The sequence below is a fragment of the Mustela nigripes genome, chromosome 4 (assembly GCF_022355385.1).
Source record: "Mustela nigripes isolate SB6536 chromosome 4, MUSNIG.SB6536, whole genome shotgun sequence".
In the NCBI taxonomy this organism is placed as follows: Eukaryota; Metazoa; Chordata; class Mammalia; order Carnivora; family Mustelidae; genus Mustela; species Mustela nigripes.
Window position 1 is genome coordinate 66957672 of NC_081560.1, and position 18159 is coordinate 66975830.

Sequence of the window (18159 nt, forward strand, 5' to 3'; positions counted from 1 at the left end):
ATTCTTCTCTGAGCATTCTTGTATAGTATCCTAATCTTCTACAAATGCACAAGATTATCTCGTGTACATGTCAGAGTGATTTTGTGGGTTGTAAAGTAATATTAATAATAATGATAGCAATAACAATGATAGAAAACTCTTTGTAGTATTTATGATGTTCTGGATACTGTTAGGAGCATTTTACATAGATGAACTCATTTAATCGTCACCAAAAAAATCCCATGAGGGCAAAACGTAGTTCCTAGGACAGTAATTGGGAGTAAGAGAAAAAAAATCTTCCTCTTATATATGAAGTCACATACTCAAGGTCATAGAAGTAAAAAGATGGGATTCAAATCCATGGAGTTGGCAACAGAGTCTGTACTTAACCACCACATCATAATGCAGTAGTGTTTAGACAGTTTAACATCTTCAAATTTGTTTGAGAATGTCAAATTGTTTTCTAAAAGAAGTTATGCTAATTAACACTCTCATTAACAAGACAGGAGAGTTTCCATTACTTTCTATCATTCTCAATGAGATGTTATTGTCAGTTTCCTTACTTTAGGCAATTTGAAAGTTGTGTAATACAATCTCATTGTGATTTATACTTGCATTTCTCTGTTACAAATGAAACAAAGGCTTTTGTTTTGTTTACTGACCATCTGAACTTATGAATCTCTTGTTCAAGGTTTTCCTCCCTTTTGTTTTGAATCTTACATTGTTCTTATTGATATATAGTTCTTTAGATGTTGTATTATTTCTTTGAGCGTTATTGATGTGATACAACTACCTCTTCATAATCCGAGGCAAGCATTTGGACTGCTTATTGCTCTTGATGGAAAAAATAACTTGCTAATTGTTGAGATATGTTCACTTTTTTCCTTTACAGCTAGAGCCGATTGTGTCTTTAAAAAATCCTCCCCCAGGGCACATGGGTGGCTCAGTTGGTTAAGCATCTGACTCTTGATTTCAGCTCAGGTCATGATCTCAGAATGGTGGGATCAAGTCTGCATTGGGCTCCACAATGGATGTGAAGCCTGCTTGAGATTCTCTCTCTCCTTCTCCCTTTGCCCCTCCACTCCCACCCCTGCTTGTGCTCTCTCACTTTTGCACAAAAAACCCTCCTGGGGGACCTGGATTAAGGTGGCTCAGTGGATTAAGCATCGGACTCTTGATCTTGGCTCAGGTCTTGATCTCAGGGATGTGAGTTCAAGCCCTGCATAGGGCTCCATGATGGATGTGAAGCCTATTTTTAAAAAATCCATTCCTATCTCAGTATTTTGAAGATACTCTTTACACTGTATTCTTAAAGTGTCATAATTTTGCCTTCTACCTTTTGATCTTTAAGAAATCTACAACTCTAGGTACCCAAGAACTTATTTTCCATAAGAATACCTAAATTTCCCAGAACCATTTGTTGAAAAGCAGTCCCTTCTGCCCTATAGGATGGTACCACCATTGCCATCAGCTATGCCTCCATATAATAAAATGTTGCACTCTCTTCATAACTAGTTATAATGTGTTTCAATACCGGCAGGCAGAGAAAGTTCTATTACATTCTTCTTCTTAGTCAATTGGCTGGTTTTGGTCCTTTCCACTTTGATATAAATCTTTAAGTGTGCTTTTTAATTAAAAAACCATTTGGAATTTTGATGAAGATTACTTAGAAACTATAAAGCGTTCGGGAATAATTATATTTACAATTCTAAATCTCCCACTCCTTGAGCATGGAGTAACACTTTAATGTTTCTTTATTCATAAACTTGATACAAGTTAACAAAATTCACTGGACATTGACAAATCTGCAATGAGAAACTAAATCCAAAAAAATGAAGCATGACAAATGTGCAGGTGCTGATTTGCTAGCCCTCAGGATATGAATGAATTCAATAATATAGTCAAGGTTTAGCCTTAGGTATAAGGACCTTTAATGCTTTAAAGAATTTTGCTTTGTCCCATGTTACCTGAGCACTTGGCAGTCAGAACTATACAAATGTAACAAAGTGAACAAAAGAATAGCACATTTTCAGTTTTCTTTAGGGTCTTTAAGTAGAATTTCAAAATTTTCTCCAGTTGAATACCTTTTGTGAAATTGCTTTCTGTTTATTATTTTAATATTTTATAAATTTTCACATTGGTGCTGTTTATATAAAAATGCAATTGATATTTGGGGATGCCTGGGTGGCTCAGTCGGTTAAGCTGCTACCTTTGGTTCAGGTCATGATCCCAGGGTCCTGTGATCCAGTGCTGCATTGGGCACCTTGTTCAGTAGGTAGCCTGCTTCTCTCTCTGCCTGCTGCTCTACTTGCTTGTGCAAACTCTCTCTCTCGCTCGCTGACAAATAAATAAAATCTTTAAAAAAAAAACTTAAAGAAATGCAATTGATTTTTATACAGCAATTTTTGCATCTAACAATCTTGTTAAATTTCTAATTCTAATAATTTGTAGATTCTTGGGGATGTTCAACATATACATTAAAATTATTTCAGACTTACAGTTTTGATTTGAAAGGCAGTGATGACATTCTTGTCTTTTCCCCAATCTCAAAGAGAAAGCTTTCAAGGATTCATTATGTTTGTTGCAGATGTTTGATAGAAACCCTTTAATTAGACGGATGAAGTGCCCTTTATATCTAGTTTGCTAGGAGCATTTTTATCATGAATAGATGTTGAATGCTTAGCAAATGCTTTTTATAGCTCTAATGAGATCACAATTAAATCTTTAATTTGATTATGTGGTGGATCATAGTAATTGATTTTCTAATGTGAAAACAACCTTAGATTTCTAACATAAACATGACCAAGTCATGATGAGTCTTCTTTTACTGTATTTGTTTTACTAATATTTAGAATTATGCATCTATATCATAAGTGAAATTGGCCTGTAGTTTTCCTTACCAATACCATTATTTGGTATCAGATATTTGACCGTCTCACAAAATGAGTTAGGAAGAAGTATACTTCTTTTTCTATTCTATAGAAAAACTTGTTAAAGTTCTTGAATATTTAGCTGAACTCAGCAAAGAAGTTGTTTAAGCCTCAAATTTTCTTTCTATTAATATTGATAAAATTAATGGAAGAGCTATAGAACCTTTTTTGGGGGGGGGGTGATCTACTTTGCTAAGCTATATAATTTCTAAAAATTAGCTCTTCTATGCTGCAAATTTTCTGGCTTTGAGTTGTTCATAGTATATCTACTAAATATCAGAAAAGAAATGGTTATGTCCTCTTTTCCCTCCTGATACTTTTTTTTCTTATCCAACTTTTACCAGAGATTTCTCACTGAAAAGAAGTCTTTTTCTAAGAATAAACTTCATGTTTTTATTACTTTCTGCTCTAATCTTTATTTCCTTTGGGATTATTTTGTGCTGTTTTTCTAATTTATTAAGATAGATACTTCTCATTAATATTCAGTCTTTCTTTTTGTTAGATACAAAGCTATGAATTTCCTCCAGCTACTGTTTTAAGCTACAGCCCATAAATTTCAGAGTATTTCACCAGTGTTCATTTCCACTTATATTTTAGGATCCATTAGTATTTATTGATTGATTCATTGGTGACTTACAACTGTGTTAACTCCCTAAAATATGGAGCTGCTTAATCATTTATTTCTAGGTAAACCGATTTAAAAATTACCCTTTCGGTGAATTAAACCTTTCATTATAATAAGTTTGCTTTCTTTAATGGTGTTTCTGGCTTCACAGTTGTTTTCAGATATAAATATATCAGACTACTTTTCATTGGTATAACTTTCACCAAAATTTTATTTTCAAACTTTATTTTATGCTGTAGGTGTGTATATAAATGGTTTTATTTATATTTGTCAATCAGTTTATTCTGCCTCCAGCTGGATAACTTAGTCCACATATTTGATGTGTTACTAACAAATTTTATTTATTCTATAATCTCAAATTTTTTCTGTTCATCATTCTGTTTTTCTTTTTACTTTCCTTATTTTATAAAATTGTTTTCTACCTCATTTTTCCTCAATTACTAGCTTGAAAGTTACACACTCATTTCTACAAAACAATCATTTTAGTGGTTGGTTTTACATTCAAAAATTCTATATAACATGTAAACCACTAAAGTGGTTGTTATATAAAAATGAGTTAAACATTAGAAATCATATTTATACTTAAATTAAAATACCTTTATTCTCTTCTTATATAACCTACGCTTTACTTTTTCTATTTTTAATTGAAGTATATAGTCGATGTATACTATTATACTGGTTTCAAGTGAACAACATAGTAATTCAACAATTATACATTACACAGTGTTCACAACAGTAAGTGTAGTTACCCTCTGTCACTACACACAGTAATTACAATATTATAGACTATTTTAGAATACTGTCATATTCTCTATACTGTATTTTTCAGTGAAAATATGAAAAATTTTTTCATATTTTTCAGTATGACTTATTTTATAATCAAAAGTTTATGCCTCTCAATCCCCTTCATTTATTTTGCATTCCCCACCCGCTCCCCACTGGCAACTAACAGTTCTCAGTATTTATGAGACTGTTTCGATTTTTGATTGTTTGTTCATTTGTTTTGTGTTTTAGTTCTACATATAAGTGATCATATGCCATTGGTCCTTCTCTGTCTGACTTACTTTACTTAGAATAATACCCTCTAGGTCCTTCCATTTTGTTGCAAATTACAAGATTTCATTCATTTTTTATGGCCGAGTAATATTTCATTTTATATATACACATACACACACTGTGTCTTCTTTATTCATTCACCTATCAATGGACACTTAGGACCCATATCTTGACTATTGTAAATAATGCTGCAGTACACATAGGGGTGCATACATCTTTTTGAATTAGTGTTTTCGAATTCTTGGGTAAATACCCAGTAGTGCAATTACTAGATCATATGGTATTTCTATTTTTGATTTTCTGAGGAACCTCCATGCTCTTTTCCACAGTGGTTATATCAATTTACATTGAGGGCTCTAGACTCAATGAGGACTGCTAAAAGGAGTGAGGAGTCTGGCAGCTGTTCACAGAGAAGCAGCCCAATATGGCAAGAGAGTAAATATGGATCAATTTTTAAAGATCTGAATAAATGCAATAGCATCTGAAAAATGATCACTTCAGAATCTCAAAGTAGACATACATAATTAAAAAGTTACAAGTCATTTTAGTAATTTTTAAAAATTAAACATTTTAGGATGTACATGGGATTACCACTTAACTTTGTTTATAAACAAAAAATTTTATGAAAGTGTTTTATATCTTTATATAATTTAATGGGTCATCTGTTATTGATAAACACTGTAAATACATTACACTATCATTTATATGATGGGTTATACAATGTATGATATCAAATCTTAAAGCTTCTTTTTAATCTTTCATTGTATCTGGAGAAGGGCTGTTTACAAAAATAATCATTCATTATTAAAGTAAAAATGATGAAACTTTCAGGTTGACAATGCATGTAAATAACAACCTTGTTGGAACTCCACATCTGTTATTATCACAATATACTTACCTGTTGAAGCTAAAACCATGAGGCTAATAATGCTTGAACAAGAACAGCATTAAATTTATATATAAAAAAACTTCTGGCAAAATTCCACAACTTTTCCAAGAAAGAGTCACTTTCTTATTTAGTCCAAAAATCAAATCCTATCCAGCAAGTAGTGTTACTTCAATAATATGAAGTCTTGTCTACTACTCATATTGATCTACATATTACAGACAGCATTAATAACATCCCCAAAATAAAATATTTCATTAATACCAGGCATTCTTAAAGCCTAAAAGCTTAAGAAATAAAGTAAAAAAAAAAAAAAAAAAAAAAACAGGGGAGTTAAAATAAGGGCTTCTGAACTTAAAATACTTATTTTTTCTTTAATTTTTTTTCAGTGTTCCAAGATTCATTGTTTATGCACCACACCCAGTGTTCCATGCACTACGTGCCCTCCTTAATACCCCCACCAGACTCAACCAACCCCCCATTCCCTTCCTTTCCAAAACCCTCAGTTTGTTTCTCAGAGTCCACAGTCTCTCATGGTTTGTCTCCCCCTCTGATTTCCCCAACTCACTTCTCTCCATCTCCCAATACTCTCCATACTATTCCTTATGCTCCACAAGTAAGTGAAACCATATGACTGACTCTCTCTCCTTGACTTATTTCACTCAGCATAATGTCTTCCAGTCCCGTCCATGTTGATATAAAAGTTGGGTATTCATCCTTTCTGATGGAGGCATAATAAATGGACCATATCTTCTTTATCTATTCGTCCGTTGAAGGACATCTTGGTTCTTTCCACAGTTTGATGACTGTGGCCACTGCTGCTATGAACATTGGGGTACAGATGGACCTTCTTTTCACTACATCTGTATCTTTGGGGTAATTAACCAGTAGTGCAACTTAAAATACTTGTTAAGCTTTATTGTATAGTCTAACATTTTGGTTTCCTGGATTCAGTCATACTGAATTGTCTATTGGGTTTAGTTGCTTCTTGCATCAGCTCCTGCAACTGTCCGATTTGTTCATCACGAAAGTCATTAAGTTTTTCTTCTGGGAGGGCAGCTCCAAAACATACTTTTTCTGTTGAATTTTGTCTGTTTTCATTAGTCTGTTGCCATAGCACTGCTGCATACACCTAATAAGACAAAAAACAAAAAGGCTTATATATATATAATTATATAATTAAGTACTCATCCATTTAATGTTAGAGGACTTGAAAAATTCTAATTCCAAGTCACCTATTTCTCTCTATCACTGAAGATACAAACAATATAGTTGTGTCTTTACTACTCACTGACAATTTCAAATATACCTTTTTAGAAAAGTTTTTAACCTAGAAATCTGTGTGCTGGGTGTAACCCATGAACAGACTCAAAGAACATGCATAAACCACCCAACAGTCATGTGCTAAATTGTATGCACATAAGCATTGCCGATAGCTTTCCTTGGGTTTTTATGGGGATGGAGGGCTCTTAAAAACTTAAAAGTGGGTTGCAAAATTCATGATTAATTCCCTTGTTACAATTAAAGCATTAATTTAAATCACACTAGAGAGAACGTTTTCAAACCTTTAACCCTTCTATATTTAATAATAATTTCTGTCAGGAAAAAATTCTACATTTTTCATGCTATCATTTTTCTCTTATTCAATCATCATCTTCAGCCTAATATTCCAACTACTATTGTCTTACACAGGGGATACTTTTTTGAAGCAGACTCTCCTGTATAGCCAATCTTTCATCAGACAGGAGGCAACCATGTGTTTTAGTTCATGAAGTTAAAAGATATATGCGCCCTCTATGTAAGTAAATATATCAGTTAACTCTATGTAATGCCACTAACTCCATCTGGTTTAATTAAATTGCTTATAACTGCTGGGTTGCCATTATCACCAAAGAAACTTTAATTCAAGACATTCCAAACCTTTAACCTGTATTGAAAATATTTGTTTTACAGAAATCTGTTTCATAAAATAACTAGAAAAGAGTTGCACATACCCCAAGCTTTAGCAATCCCACCTCAAAGTATACCCCACAGCAGGGTTTCTCAGCCTTCGCAATATTAACAAATTGGATAATGTGGATAATACTTTGTGGTGGTATACCTCCCTGAGGTATGCTCGACAATCTTGACAATCAAAAATGTCTGCAAACATTGCCAAATATTTCCTGGCAGGCAAAACTGACCCAGGTTGAGAACTATGGCCGTAAAGAGACTTTCAAACATGTGAATGAGTAGCACAAGAAGCTTGGTATTACTTGTCAAAGCAAAAATGGAAGTGATCTCATGGTACTTTTCAGTAGGAGGAAGGACAAATACACTAAGGTTTATTCAGATACTTCATCTCTTCAAAGAGCCAGCTTTTGGTTTCACTGATCTTTTCCATTATTGTTTTCATCTCCATTTCATTTATTTCTGTTCTGATCTTTATTATTTCCTTCCTTCTACTAGATTTGGGCTTTGCGTGTTCTTTTTCTAGCTAGCTCCTGCAGGTGTAAGCTTAGGTTGTTGGAGATTTATCTTATTTCTTTTTTTTTCCTTTTTCTTTTATTCTTTTTTTTTTAATTTTTTATTTTTTATAAACATATATTTTTATCCCCAGGGGTACAGGTCTGTGAATCACCAGGTTTACACACTTCACAGCACTCACCAAAGCACATACCCTCCCCAATGTCCATAACCCCACCCCCCTTCTATCAACCCCCATCCCCCCAGCAACCCTCAGTTTGTTTTGTGAGATTAAGAGTCACTTATGGTTTGTCTCCCTCCCAATCCCATCTTGTTTCATTTATTCTTCTCCTACCCACTTAAGCCCCCATGTTGCATCACCACTTCCTCATATCAGGGAGATCATATGATAGTTGTCTTTCTCCGCTTGACTTATTTCGCTAAGCATGATATGCTCTAGTTCCATCCATGTTGTCGCAAATGGCAAGATTTCATTTCTTTTGATGGCTGCATATTATTCCATTGTATATATACCACATCTTCTTGATCCATTCATCTGTTGATGGACATCTAGGTTCTTTCCATAGTTTGGCTATTGTGGACATTGCTGCTATAAACATTCGGGTGCACGTGCCCCTTTGGATCACTACGTTTGTATCTTTAGGGTAAATACCCAGTAGTGCAATTGCTGGGTCATAGGGCAGTTCTATTTTCAACATCTATAAAATGTTGAAAATAGATTTATCTTATTTCTTGAAGTAGGCCTGTACCACTGTAAGTTTCTCCTGAAATGGCTTTCACTGCATCACAAAGATTTGGGGCTGTTGTGTTTTCATTTTCATTTGTCTCCATGTTTTGTTTTGTTCATTTCCACTTGATTTCTTTGTTGACTCATTGCTTGTTCATTAGCCTCCATGTGTTTGGGTTTTCTCCATCTTTTCCTTGTGACTGATTTCTGGTTTCATTCCCTTGTGGTCGCAAAAGATGGATAATAGGATTTCAATCTTCTTAAATTTACTGACACTTGTTTTGTGGCCTAACATGTGATCTATCCTGGAGAATTGCCAAGTGCCCTTGAAGAGAATGTATATTCTGTTGTTTTGGATGGAATGTTATATATGTAAGTCCATCTGGTCTTAAAAAAATGTAAAGCTGCTGTTGCCTTATTAATTTTCTGCCTGAATAATCTACCCATTGATGTAAGTGGGATGTTAAAGTCCCTTACTATTACTATATTACTCCCAATTTCTCCCTTTCTATCTGTTGGGTGTATAGCTATTTATAACTGCTGTCTCCTCTTGTTGGATGATCCCTCTATCATTATGTGGTGCCCTTCTTTGTCTCGTTACTGTCTTTGTTTTAAAGTCTATTTTGTCTGATGTGAGTATTGCTTCCCCGTTTTTTTCCCCTCCCTTTTAAAATGGAGTATCTTTTTCCATTCTTTCAGTTTCAGTCTATATGTGTCTTCAGCTCTAAAATGAGTCTCTTGTAGACAGCATATAGATGGTCTTTGTTTTTTTTTTTACACATTCAGTAATCTAATGTCTTTTGATTGGAGCATATAAACCATTTACATTTGAAGTAATGATTGCCAGGTATGTTTTTGTCATTTTGTTAAACTGCTTTCCAGTTGCTTTTGTAGTTCTCTGCTCATTTCTTCCTTTCTTACTCTTTTCCCTTGTGATTAGTGACTGTGCTGTTATGCTTGGCTTCTCTTTATTTTTTGGTGTACCTACTCTAAGTTTTCAGTTTGTGACTAACATGAGGTTTATATGTAACATTATAAGTTACATTAAAATGGTGGCCACTTAGGTTTGAAAACATTCTAAAGGAACTTTTTAACTCCCACTTCCACAGTTCATATAAATGTTGGCATATTATACATCTTTTTATTCATATTTCCCTACTTCCAGTTAGGGCCTTTTCTTTTCCACTTAAAGAAGTCCCTTTAACTAATTTCTTGTAAGCTTGGTTTAGTTTAACTTTTCTTTGGAAAACTATCACTCTTTGCCAAATAGGGAAAAAAAAAAGCCTACAACCAAGAATATTCTTTCAGCTTTTTACAGGCCAAAAGGGAGTAATAAGATACATTCAAAGTTGCTGCTGTTTCCCTCTGTTGCTGCTTTAAAATTTTCTATTTATCTCTAATGTTTGAGATTTCAATTTCTATGTGTCAAGTAATGTGGACCTCCTTGGGTTCATCTTGTTTGGAACTCTGTGTGATTCCTTGACCAAGATGTCTATTTCCTTCCGCTCTCTCTTCACCTTCTGGGACCTCTATAATGTGAACGTGCATTTGATTTTGTTCAAGATATCTTTTAGCCTCTCATTTTTTAAACTCCTTTTGCTGTTCAGCTTGGATGCTTTCTATGACCTTGTCTTCTAGATCACTGATCAGTTCCCCTGCATCCACTAATCTACTGTTGATTCCCTCTAGTGTATTTCTTGTTTGTTATTGTATTCTTCAACTCTGACTGGTTCTGTTTTATATTTTCTGAGTTCTCTCCAGTCCAGTGAGCACCTTCCTGATCACCACTTTAAATTCTATCATACATATTGCTTATCTCCATTTCATTTGGAGTATATTCCCTTCTGTCTCACTTTGACATCTGGTGTTTCTTTCTATGAATTAGAATTCTCCTAACCTTTAAGGAATGGTCTTTTATATGGTCATCCCCAATCTCTCTGTGCAGAAGGCACCCTGGCAGGACAGCCAAAGTGAAAGAAAAGTGGGGGGTCCTCAGGCATTCAATGCAGAAGGTGCCCTGGTAGGGCAGGTGCTGAAAGTCCCAGGGTGCTCAGTACACTTAAGATAGGAGGTTCCAGAGCACTCTGAGGTAAGAGGGCCCTAGCAAAGCCATCTGGAGCCAGAGTGGTGTGGGTCTAGAGTGTTCCAAGGTGGTTGGTACCTGTGTCACCTTTGATGATGGCTGGAACTGCAGTAAGTGCTGACCATGAGAGTCCTGGTTTATGTTGCTCTGAGGCTGCCTTGGTGGGATGGCTGGGGCTGGTGTGGCCTAGGGTCCCGGGGCTCACTGGGGTGATAGGTCAGCTAGCGCACCCATATCCTTCTCCTGTCCATGCTATCAAGGTGAAGGGGAAAAGTAAAGCAAGGCTCTTATCAGCCCCTCCTACCCAGAAAGAATTTCAACAGCTCCCTTCTTGTTTGGCAGATTTTCCCTTCTTGTTCAGATCCTTTATACTGTAGTTGTTCTTTGGTTTTTGTTTTGTTTAGATGAAGACAGGTGCACTCCTTAATCCTCATCACCTATTTCACCCATTCTCCCACCCATCTCCTCTCTGGTAACCATCAGTTTGTTCTCTTAGTCTGTTTCTTGGTGTCTCTCTTCTCCCTCACCCCCCATTAGTAAAATCATATGGTATTTGTCTTTCTCTGACTTATTTCACATAGTATTATTTTCTCTAGCTCTACACATGTTGTTGTAAATAGCAAGATTCCATTTTTTATGGCTCAGCTATAGTCCACTGTATATACATACCATACTTTATCCATTTGTACATCAGTGGACACTTGGCCTCCTTCCATAGTTTATTACAGCATTACTGGATTATAGAATCTATTTTGAACTTTTTGAGGATACTCCATACTGTTTTCCACAGTAGCTGCACCAGCTTGCATTCCTACCAACAGTGCATGAAAGTTCCTTTTTCTCCACATCCTTGACAACACTTGTTTCTTGCGGTTTGGTTTTAGTCATTCTGATAGGTATGAAGTGATATCTCATTGTAGTTTTGATTTGCATTTCCCTAATGGTGAGTGATACCGGGTATCTTTTCATGTGTTTGTCAGCCACCTGCATGTCTTCTTTGGAAAAATGTCTGTTCATGTCTTCTGCCCATTTTTTAACCGGATTATTTGTTTTTTGGGGTGTTGAGTTTGTTAAGTCCTTTATATATTTTAGATACTAGCCCTTTATCTGATAGGTCATTTGCAAATATCTTCTCTCATTCAGTACGTTGTCTTTTCATGTGGTTGGTTGTATCCTTCACTGTGCAGAAGCTTCTTATTTAGCTATAGTCCCAATAGTTTATTTTTGCTTTTATTTCCTTTACCTCAGGAGACAGACCTAAGAAGATGTTGGTATGGCCAATGTCAGAGAAACTACTGCCTGTCCTCTCCTCTAGGATACTTATGGTTTCAAGTCTTACATTTAGGCCCTTAGAGTTTATTTTTACATATAGCAAAAAAAAAAAAAAAAAAAAAAAAAAAGTGGTCTAATTTTTATTATTTTGCATATGGCTGTCCAGTTTTCCCAGCAGCATTTGTTGAAGAGACTGTCTTTTTCCCACTGTATATTCTTTCCTCTTTTGTTACAGATTAATTGACTATATAATCATTTTTATTTCTGGGTTTTCTGTTTTGTCCCATTGATCTATAGGTCTATTTTTATGCCAATACTATACAATTTTAATTATTCCCACTTTGTAATAAAATTTGAAGTCTGGAATTGTGATGTCTCCAGTTCTTTTTCTTGTAGTTGCTCTTTTTAAATGGCAGCCTTTTTTACTGTGCCTCAAGGCATCTGGTGTTGGTATGCACTAGATGGCCTGGGGCTCCCTGAGGCAGCAGGCCTGTCAAGGCACCCAGCCTCTTCTCCCAGCTGTACTTCCAAGAGGAGGAGGAACACAAAGCCTGGTACTTACCAACAGCTCTCCTGCTGTTTGGCAGGGCTCTAGAGCTGGTTCCTTGACATTCTAGTTGCCGTTTTAAACCACAGGTTTTTTCCTTTGGTCTAGAGCAAACATATCTGCTTAGCATCCCTCAGTACTATAGTCCCTCCCCACTATATCCTTCCCCACTATAGTCTGCAGTGGTTCAGGTTCCATATGTTACCACGTAGAGAACAACAAAAGAAACAGAAACATGGTATATCTATGTTCTGTTGTGAAGAAGCTGTTCAGTCACCTGTCAGCTTTTTTTCAGGAGGAATTGCTCTAACAAGTTATGGATTTGGTATGACAATGTTGGAGGTAAGGTCTTCTATATTGCCATCTTGGACTAGAATTTCAGATACTACTTTATAATCCATTAACAGGTAAATTAAGTAAATCCCTATTAGCATGGACAAATGTCCAAAACAGAATCCAAAAAGTGGGTTTTAAAAAATTATTCATTTGTAGAAATGGGAAAATTCATTCTCAAATTCACATAGAAAGGTAAGAGGCTCCAAATAGCCAAAACATCCTTGAAAAAGCAGAACAAAGTTGGAGCACTCACAGCATACAACTTAAAAACTGGCAAAGCTACATTAAATAATCAAAATATAAACATACAGACCAACAGAATAAAACTAAGAGTCCAGAAATAAACCCTCCACATATCACCAATTGTTTTTCACTAGGGGGTCAAGTTCACTCAGTGGGGGAAAGAATAGTCTCTTCAATAGATACTACTGGGAAAACTGGATCCCTACCTCCCATAATAAACGAAACTTAACACAAAAATCCATGAAATTTCAGACCTAAATATAAGAGATAAAATCATAAAACTCCTAGAAGAAAACAGATAAATCTTTATGACCTTGAATTTGGCAACACATTCTGAAATATGACCCCAAAACATGAGCAATACAAGAATAAACAGGGCTTCATCAAAAGCTTCTATGTAGCAGAAAACATTATTAAGAAAGTGAAAAAATATTCACAATCTATTTATTTGATGAAAAAACTCAGACTTACATAAAAAGAACTCCTACATTTCAACAAAAAGACAACAGCCCTATTTAAAAATGGACAAAGACTTAAGTAGACATTTCTCTAATGATGATATACATATGGTCAACAAACACATTAGAAGTTATTCAACATCATTAGGGAAATGCAAATCAAAGCCCTGTTGTGTTGGCAAGAATCTGAAGAAAATGGAACCCTTAGCGAATGCTGATAAGAATATAAAATGGTATAGCCACTGTGGAAAACAATTTGGCAGTTCCTCACAAGGTGAAAGAATTACCATAGGACCCAGCAATTCCACTCATAGGTATATATCCAAAATAAATAAAAGCAGGAACTCAGATGCTTTCACACCTCTGTTCATAACAGTTTACTCACAACAGCTAATACACTCACTCTTTGCAGATGATATGATACTTGTGGAAAAACCAAAAGACTCCACCCCAAAACTGCTAGAACTCATACACGAATTCAGTAAAGTATAGAGATAGAAAATCAGTACACAGAAATCAGTTACATTTCTATACACCAACAATGAGACAGAAGAAATAGAAATTAGGAATCAATCCCATTTAAAACTTCACCCAAAACCATAAGATATCTAGGAATAAATCTAACCAAAGAGGCAAAGAATCTGTACTCAGAAAACTATAAAGTACTCATGAAAGAAACTGAGGAAAACAAAAAGAAATGGAAAAACATTCCATGTGCATGGATTAGAAGAACAAATACTGCAAAAATGTCTATGCCACCTAGAGCAATCTATACATTTAATGCAATCCCTATCAAAATACCATCAACTTTTTCAAAGAAATGGAACAAATAATCCTAAAATTTGCATGGGACCAGAAAAGACCCCAAACAGCCAGAGGAATGTTGAAAAAGAAAACCAAAGCTGGTGGCATCATAATTCCAGACTTCAAGCTCTATTACAAAGCTGTCATCATCAAAACAGTATGGTACTGACACAAAAACAGACACATAGATCAATGGAACAGAATAGAGAACCCAGAAATGGGCCTCAACTGTATGGTCAACTAATCTTCAACAAAGCACGAAAGACTATCCAACAGAAAAAATGTCTCTTCAACAAATGGTATTGGGAAAATTGGACAGCCACATGCAGAAGAATGAAGCTAGACCACTTTCTTACACCACACACAAAAATAAACTCAAAATGAACACCTCAGTGTGAGACAGGAATCCATCAAAATCCTTGAGGAGAACATAGGCAGCAACCTCTTCAACCTCAACTGCAGCAAGTTCTTCCTAGAAACATTATCAAAGCCAAGGGAAGCAAGGACAAAATGAACTACTGGGACTTCATCAAGATCAAAAGCTTTTGCGCAGCAAAGGAAACAGTCAACAAAACCAAAGACAACAGAATGGGAGAAGATATATGCAACTGACATATCAGATAAAGGGCTAGTATCCAAAATCTATAAAGAACTTATCAAAGTTAACACCCAAAGAACAAATAATCCAATAAAGAAATGGGCAGAAGACGTCCAAATGGCCAACAGACACATGAAAAAGTGCTCAACATCACTTCGCATCAGGGAAATACAAATCAAAACCATGGTGAGATACCACCTCATACCAGTCAGAATGGCTAAAATTTACAAGTCAGGAAATGACAGATGCTGGCAAGGATATGGAGAAAGGGGAACCCTCCTACACTGTTGGTGGGAATGCAAGCTGGTGCAGCCACTCTGGAAAACAGAACGGACATTCCTCAAAGAGCTGAAAATAGAGCTACCCTACAATCCAGCAACTGCACTATGGGGTATTTACCCTAAAGATATAAATGTAGTGATCTGAAGGGGCATATGCTCCCCAATGTTTATAGCAGCAATGTTCACAATAGCCAAACAATGGAAAGAGCCTAGATGTCCATCAACAGATGAATGGATAAAGAAAATGTCATATATATATATATGTGACATATATGTGACATCATATATATATTATATATGATACACACATACACACTTATATAATGGCATACTATGCAGTCATCAAAAACCCGAAATTTTGCCATTTGCTACAACAAATGGTGGATGGAACTAGAGGGTATTATGCTAACTGAAATAAGTCAATCAGAGAAAGACAATTATCATATGACCTCACTGATACGAGGAATTTGAGAAACAAAACAGGATCATAGGGGAAGGGAGGTAAAAATGAAACAAGAAACTAAAGAGGGAGACAAACCATAAGAGACTCTTAATCTCAGGAAACAAACTAAGGGTTGCTAGCGGGGAGGTGGATGGGAGGGATAGGTGGCCTGGTAATGGACGCTGGGGAGGTTATGTGCTATGGTGAGTGCTGTGAATTGTGTAAGACTCATGGATCACAGACTTGTATCCCTGAAACAAATAATATATTGTATGTTGTAAATAAATAAATAAATACCCCCCCCAAAGTGAACTGTAGATTTTTTTTTAAATTTTTTGGCCTGCTTTGGAAATTAATAAAACTAAAAGGATAACCTAACAAGAGAAACAACCAGACAGGAGTACCCCCCGATACTTATCACCTATACCAAAAATCAACCTGTACCTAAGAACCCTATACATCTAACCCAGTTTACATAATCACATGTTAAACATCACTATGGGAATGTAATCAGCAAAATCCAGGCTACAAAGAAAACTACAAAAACAACCTCAATCTAAGAACAAATAAAGGAAAAATAACCTTACAGTGAGAAACCACTAAGACACCACCTTAACATGATCGAGGTTAACATCACCAGTAATAAGTGATATTGACAGCATGGAACCCCTGATAATGCTGCACTGAGAAGGGTATGTCATCTCCATAATATTTCTCTAATGTACAACCTCAATGCAATCATAAGAAAACATCAAACTGCAACTAAGGGACTCTTCATCAAATAACTACCAGTAGTTTTCAAATGTTTTAATGTCATGAAAGCAAAGACTAAAGAACTGTCACAGATCAGAGGAAACAATGGCAACATGACAACCACATGCAGTGTAGAACATTGGATTATACCCTGGAACAGAAAAAGAATATTAGCATAAGAACTGGTGAGACTGAATATACTAAGTAGTTAATAATATTGTACTGATGTTAATTTCTTAGTTCTGATCATTGTACTATAATTCTGCCAGATGTTAACAAGGAGGGGAGCTAGACTATTTTTGCCACTGTAAATCTAAAGTTAATTCAAATTAAAAAGCTAAAATAGTTTTTTAATTTCAAGAAAAGGGAGATTTAACAGACATCAATTATGATATATCAATTTATTTTTATTTTTATTCAAACAAAAATGCTAATTTAAAAAACTGGATGTTTGATTATACTAAGAATTTACCACTAATTTTGGAGATATGGTAATGGTATTATGATCACAATTTTAGAGTTCCTTTTATAGATAAATATTAAAGTATGTGAATAAAATTATGCTTGTGATTTGCTTTAAAATAATCTAAGGGTGAGGGAACAAAGTAGATGAAGGTACAAATGAAACAAGACTAGCCATAGTAGAAAAATACTAAAGCCAAGTGAGAGGGACTTGGTGGCTTGTTATATTCTCTCTATGTTTGTGTATGTTTGAAATTTTTTCTATTCACTGAAAAATGTACACACACATGCACACATGTAACACAGCAATTTAAACATAATTAGCCATGTATAAATACCATTCAACTAAAACTATTATTTCAATCAGTCCTTTAAATATACCTACAAAGCTTCCCAAAGCACTGGAAAGCTCCCATGGCCTAATCTAAGCACAGGCCTGTGACTCGAGACTAGTCTGCTCTCAAATATTAAGTTCTCTAACCAAAAACCATAGCTCTCAATTCTTTTTGTTTGAACGAATGAAGGATAGTAAGTTTTTACTGCTAAATTTATTTTTTGTAAGTCAAAAAAAACTTTTTCAGATTAAGTATTAACTGTTCTTTGCCATGTCAACTTCTAAAATAACTTTTTTTTACTTACAGAGTCATCAGGGTTCAAAGAAGAAAACTAGTTTGCTCTGAGGCTATCCTCAAAAATTTTTTTTAAAAACTTAATTTTCTGGATTAAGGCTTTATTTGTGGTTGCAAGACTCTAGTACTTTTCCTGCCTCAGTCATGGAAGCCCACACAGAAAAAGGGGCCAGAAACTCAAAGTAGTTTGGAATGCTGAGGCCCTACATGGAGAGCACAGCTGGAAAGTCCCACAGTCCTATGGGAATGAGAATTTATGGGAATGAGAAATAAACTTCTGTTAAACTATACATACACCCCCCACCCAACACACACACACATTATTGAGTAATCTCTATACCCAACATGGGGCTCGAACTCACATCCCAAAGATCGAGTATATGCTCCACATACTAAGCCAGCCAGGCACCGCCCCCTACCCCACATGGAGATCTTTATTTCTAATTAGGTCCTAACGATTACCTGGGTAACAAAGTTTTGTCCCTTTTATTTCCTGCTAATTACTATTGTTTGATCCTCACTCTCCTGCCAATTAGCCACTTCTTAAAGTTTCTCCTTCCTCTGTAGTAAATGTTCATTAGA

At 35.4% G+C, this 18159-nt stretch overlaps 1 protein-coding gene across 1 annotated transcript in view; it reads right to left on the bottom strand.

The window, feature by feature from the left end:
* Positions 1 to 5207: 5207 nt before the first annotated feature.
* The window catches only part of SDHAF3 (succinate dehydrogenase complex assembly factor 3), a 62240-nt gene continuing 49288 nt past the window's right edge, over positions 5208 to 18159 (bottom strand). Inside the window, exon 2 of the mRNA XM_059395730.1 lies at positions 5208 to 6608. Within this exon, the coding sequence (XP_059251713.1) occupies positions 6405 to 6608 (204 nt within the window). The 3' untranslated portion in view covers positions 5208 to 6404. The remainder of the gene's footprint in view (positions 6609 to 18159) is intronic.